Raw genomic sequence first — 5,527 nt, forward strand, 5'->3', positions numbered from 1 at the left:
GTTGAATGGCAGTGGGCACTGCGGGCCTGGGAGCAGGAGAGAGGCGGCTGGGGGCATCTGCCCAGCACTAGGGGGCTGGCACTCCTGCCTCTCTCCCCCTCTTCCCTGCCTGCGGGTGTGTGGGCTCCTCGGACCCTGGCCTGGGCCTGCTGCCTCCCTCCCTGCCCTCCTCTTGGAGGAGCCCGTCTCTCAGTTGGACCAGGTGCTTGAGCACAGAGGACTCTGTATCTTCACCTCCAGCTTCTTCCATCTCCAACCCAGCTGCCCACGGTCCCCTCCACCTCTAAGCAACACGTCATAACTCACTGCTCCCAATCAGTGATTCTCTCCTCATCGATGTTTCTGTCTCTCTCTCCTCCCTGCCTCTCCAAAATCAATAACGAGATACATGTATAATAAAAAGTCCCAGCCACGATGGCTCAGTGGTTGAGCACGGGCCTATGAACCAGGAAGTCACAGTTGGATTCTGGTCAGGGCATAGGTCTGGGTTGCAGGCTCCATCCCCCGTGTGGGACCTGCAGGAGGCAGCTGATCAATGACTCTCTCTCATCATTGATGTTTCTGTCTCTCTCCTCCTCCCTTCCGCTCTGAAATCAATAAAAATATATTAAAAATAAATAACTGAATAAATAACTCCTGCTGCCCACCCACGCCTGTTCGTGCTTCAGTACCCAGAGCTCAATGCGTGGCACCTCTGCCTCCAGCTGTCCCAGGTGGGCATCCCGGTCGGCCCCACCTCCTCTGCCCTGGCGCCAGCAGAGGCCACGGCTCAGGCCTCCTCACCTTCTCTGCATGCTGTTGCCCTCCCCCGTCTTTTCCTTGAACTGCGAGGGAAACCTCCTCGCCAGGTGCCCTGCCCGGGGCCTCGGCACTAGGTCTCCGCTCACACATCCAGTCCGGTCCCCGTCGCCGGCCAAGAAGCTGCGGCGAAGCCGAAACCGGTTTGGCTCAGTGGATAGAGCGTCGGCCTGCGGACTGAAAGGTCCCAGGTTCGATTCCGGTCAAGGGCATGTACCTGGGTTGCGGGCATGGACGGACACCCACGCTCAGCCCCCTGGGTGCCCGCTGACCCGGGCCTCTCTCTCGCTCTCACGCGCTCTGTCCCTCTGCCTCCAGGCAGGGCTGCCTTTCCCTGGACATGCCCTTCCCTCCATCTGCTTATCTGCCTAGAACCGGGGTCGGCAAACCGCGGCTCGCGAGCCACATGCGGCTCTTTGGCCCCTTGAGTGTGGCTCTTCCACAAAATACCACGTGCGGGCGCGCATGTACAGTGCAATTGAAACTTCGTGGGCCATGCTCAGAAGCCGGTATTTTGTGGAAGAGCCAGTATTTTGTGGAAGGGGCCAAAGAGCTGCATGTGGCTCGTGCGGCAAAGGGGCCAAAGAGCCGAATGTGGCTCGCGAGCCACAGTTTGCCGACCACTGGCCTAGAAGATTCCTTTTTGACCCTCAATGATCAGCCCAGCTCCTCCAGCTTTCCAGCACCTTCCATGGCTCTCCCAGGCCTTCTTAGGTCTCCTGTCCCCAAGCTCTCGGCCCACTGGTGCAGCCCTGCGTGTTATCAATTAGCCAAGAGTCCAATCACCAGCTGCATCGAGCCCCAGGAGGAAAGACCAGGCCACAGCGCAATGCTGACTGTGGACCAGGAGACTGAGAGCCAGAGAGGTCGAGGGCCACGCCCGAGGCCACCCAGCAAGGAGGTGGAGAGCTGCCAGTCAAGTCTGCCTGCCTGTCTGGCAGCAGGAGGTCAGCAGGAGGAGCTCCGGGGGGCTCTTGTTAATGAGGCGGCTCCACAAATAAAAGGTAAGCCACTGATCATTCAATTATCTCTAGTCATCTGATAGTTCTGATATATATTCGTATGATATATATTTCAATATTCGATGTCCAAACAACGTTCAAAACTAGAAATAAGCATAAGCAAGTCAACACCTGCAGGGACCCCTGCGGCTCCAGCTGGATGGACCCATCCCCACAGGCAGCTGCCCCCAGCTTCCCCCCAGGATGGGAGACCGGGACCTGGACGCCCCGCAGCCCGCAGGCTTCTGGTGCCAGAGACGCTGCACCAGCTACCTAACCTCAGCGCCAGGCTGTGCGTTGGCAGGGAGGGGACACCAGTTTCCAGCTCTCGGGAATCCGTGGTCACCATGTCCTCAGGCCCTCCTGCCCCTCCCCCACTGTCCCTGTTCTCTAGACCCCCTCCCCCTGGGTGAAGAAAGAGAGGGGCAGGACACCCCCCGCCCCCAGCCAGGGGCCCTGAGGGCACATCTTACTCTCACAGGCCGGCTGGCTCCCAACCACGCGAGTCCCGGGCACCTCCTCTCCGCTGCCCAGAACGCACCAGCAGCTTTCCTGGGCCCGGCTGCACTGCACTGGGGACCGGCCTCCGTCCTCGGCCCCGCAGGCCGGCGTGTAGCCTGGGCTGGCCGTCCGGGAGAGGATGCCGCCCTGGGGTGCTTCACAGAGGCCGGGGCCTGACACAGAGACCAGCCAGTGAGGCTTTCCACAGAGCCCACAGCCCTCGCCACCCACAGGCGCCACCTGCCACCACCAGTCCCAGGCCCCACCAGGGTCTCAGCCACCCACCTCCCACTGGGTATTGAGCTAGGGCAGGGCAAAGGCTGAGCCTTGCTCAGCTCTGTACACACACACACACTCACACACACATATACTCACACCACACACACACAACTCACACACACACTCACACATACACACTCTCACACACACATATACACACCACACTCACATACACATACACACCCACACACACACAGACACACACACACATACACTCACACCACACACACACAACTCACACACACTCACACATACACACTCTCACACACACATATACACACCACACTCACATACACCCACACCCACACACACACACACACACACACTCTCACACACATATACACACCACACTCACATACACCCACACCCACACACACACACACACACACACTCTCACACACATATACACACCACACTCACACACACACACACACTCACACCACACACACACAACTCACACACACACTCATACTCACCCACACAATCACACACACACACACACTCACACACACACACACACTCACACTCAGACATACTCTCATACACTCACACACATACCCACACATACACACAGACACACACACACACAATCACACACACACACACGCTCACATATACACTCACACACACACTCACACTCATACTCTCATACACTCACACACATACCCACATATACACATAGACACACACATAGACACACACACACACACTCACACCATACTCACATACACACACACACACACTTATACTTACACACTCTCATACACTAACACATACTCACCCCCCGACACACACAGACACACACACTCACAAACCCAGGGTGCATGGGGAGGGGCTGGGGGAAAGGGCAAGGGGTGACTACTCACACTGGGCACTGCCGTTCGTGCGGGGCGGGGTGCCCTCGCCTGAGGCCTGGTCCACACACCAGATGCCAGCCTCCGTCGCCTGCAGCCTGGCAAACTCTCCTGTCTGGAACAAAGCCGAGGTTAGGTCAGCCCCGGGAAGATGCTGCTGAGGCCACAGGTCAGTGAGTGGACACCAGGAATGTCCCTCCCAAACCCCAGTGCTGGCCTCTCCGCGTGGAGGGAGGTGGCCTGGGCGGCTCCCCTGATCCAGACCCATCCCTCACACCATCTGAACTGACGGTCAGAACCACCCACGAGGCCAGGGCCACAGGAGTCCAGTCTCGGGATCTCACTGATCTTCGTGAAGCCGGGAATCAGAGGCCAGTTGTGTTCCTATCGGACCCGCTTTAGGGACAGGGAACCGAGGCCCGGGGCCTTCATCCCTTGGACGTGAGTGGCTGCGATCCTAGCGTGAATCCTTTCGCTAGGAGCTCTTATTCCTAAAATTGGCCACTGCACCCAACTATTAGATCTACTATAACCCCCAGGAGCTGGGAGGGTGATGTGATGACATCTTACATGAGTGTTGAGAAACTAAGACACAAGGACTTTGCAAAACGACTTTGCCCAGGTAACTGTAGGAAAAGCATAGACACGTGTAAGTGACTTTTAAAGAGTTTTCATGAGTGATATTTCCTTGGGCCCTCAAAACAGTCTAGCACCGGGTAGGATAAAAACGTGGTTCGATCCTATGATAAAAAAACAAAACAAAATGAAGACTAGAGAAGGTGAGTAAATGGCCCAAGGTCACCCAGCCAGACTCGGCCAGGACTCTAGCAACAATGCCGATCTAGAACTCCCTACAAGTTTTAAACAAAAATAAATGTATTTCCTGGCTGATGTGGCTATTGTTGAGCATCAACCCAGTAATTAAGGGATCAAGGCCCTATTCCCGGTCAGGGCACATGCCCGGGTTGTGGGCTCGATCCCCAACAGGGGGCATGTAGGAGGCAGCTGATCAGTAATTCCCTCTCATCGCTGATGTTTCTATCTCTCTGTCTAAAAATCCATTTTAAAAAAAAACAACATTAAAAACACATACAAATGCATTGAACACGAGGAAAGCCATCCCCAGCCTGCGGAGAAGGCCTGCTCCTCCTCGGCCTCCCCAGCCCGCGGAGCCTCACCTCCAGGCAGGTTGGGATGAAGAGGTCGTCGGGGGAAGGGTCTCCCTGGGACCCGGCCTGTTTCCAGCTGGAGAGCAGCCCGCTGGCTCGCGCTCTCTCACAGGCGGAGGGGCCTGCGGGGAGAGAAAGGCTCTTTACAGGCTGCGTGGGCCCCAGGACAGCGAGCAGAGAGCCCAGGCCCAAGCGGGCCCGACATCAGGGCCAGGGTCTGGGGCGGATGGAGGCCGGCACAGAGAGCTGGAGTCTCGGCCGAGGAGCAGGCTGGGGCTCAGGGACAAAGGCCCAGGCAGGCGGCAGCATGGTCGAGGTGCAAAGTGGGCAGCTGATTTCCCGGGTCAGAAACCGGGGAGAGGCAGGGCTGCAGAACAGACGGCAGGTGGCTGTTGAAGCCATGGAAGGAGGTGAAGCTGCACAGGGAGGGTGTGGGGGAGCCCAGCGCCCCGGCCTCTCCCTGCCCCTGTCCACCTGGGAAACTAGGCAGGGCCAGGCCTGCCAGAGTCTTCCAGACGCGGGCGGGGACTTGGGAAACGCGGGCTGGCTGCCCTCGGGGTTCGGCCCTCAGAGCTCCCCTGGTTGGGGCCCTGAGTGCCCACCGCCAGGGTCAAGCAGGGGGATCCGTGGGCTCCACTTACACTGGGGGGCCTGGGAGGAGCGGGCAGTCAGCGAGGCCGGCACGTACTGTCCCTTCCCGTCCACACACCAGCAGTTCCCTGGGAGAGACCACGGCAGCACTCAGGAGGCGCACAGGGCTCGCCTGCGGGTGTCTCACCAACAACCATCCATCTTTACGCTGCTGATGGCGCCAGAGGGTCCCCCACCGGTCCCCCTGCCCGACCTCGTTCACCACACGGGCCTTAGCACCCTAACCCGCCTTGGCTCTGGCTGGCAGAGTCACCGCTCCCATTTTATGGATGAG

General features: G+C 58.3%; 1 protein-coding gene across 1 annotated transcript in view; it reads right to left on the minus strand.

Annotated features, from left to right (window-relative positions):
- The window catches only part of TG (thyroglobulin), a 152,913-nt gene that overhangs the window by 126,269 nt on the left and 21,117 nt on the right, over positions 1 to 5,527 (minus strand). Inside the window, 7 exon segments of the mRNA XM_006753290.2 lie at positions 648 to 741; positions 784 to 921; positions 2,078 to 2,204; positions 2,273 to 2,473; positions 3,446 to 3,548; positions 4,612 to 4,724; positions 5,244 to 5,321. Coding sequence (XP_006753353.1) covers positions 648 to 741; positions 784 to 921; positions 2,078 to 2,204; positions 2,273 to 2,473; positions 3,446 to 3,548; positions 4,612 to 4,724; positions 5,244 to 5,321 — 854 coding nt within the window.

The sequence above is a fragment of the Myotis davidii genome, unplaced genomic scaffold (genome assembly GCF_000327345.1).
Source record: "Myotis davidii unplaced genomic scaffold, ASM32734v1 scaffold30, whole genome shotgun sequence".
NCBI lineage: Eukaryota > Metazoa > Chordata > Mammalia > Chiroptera > Vespertilionidae > Myotis > Myotis davidii.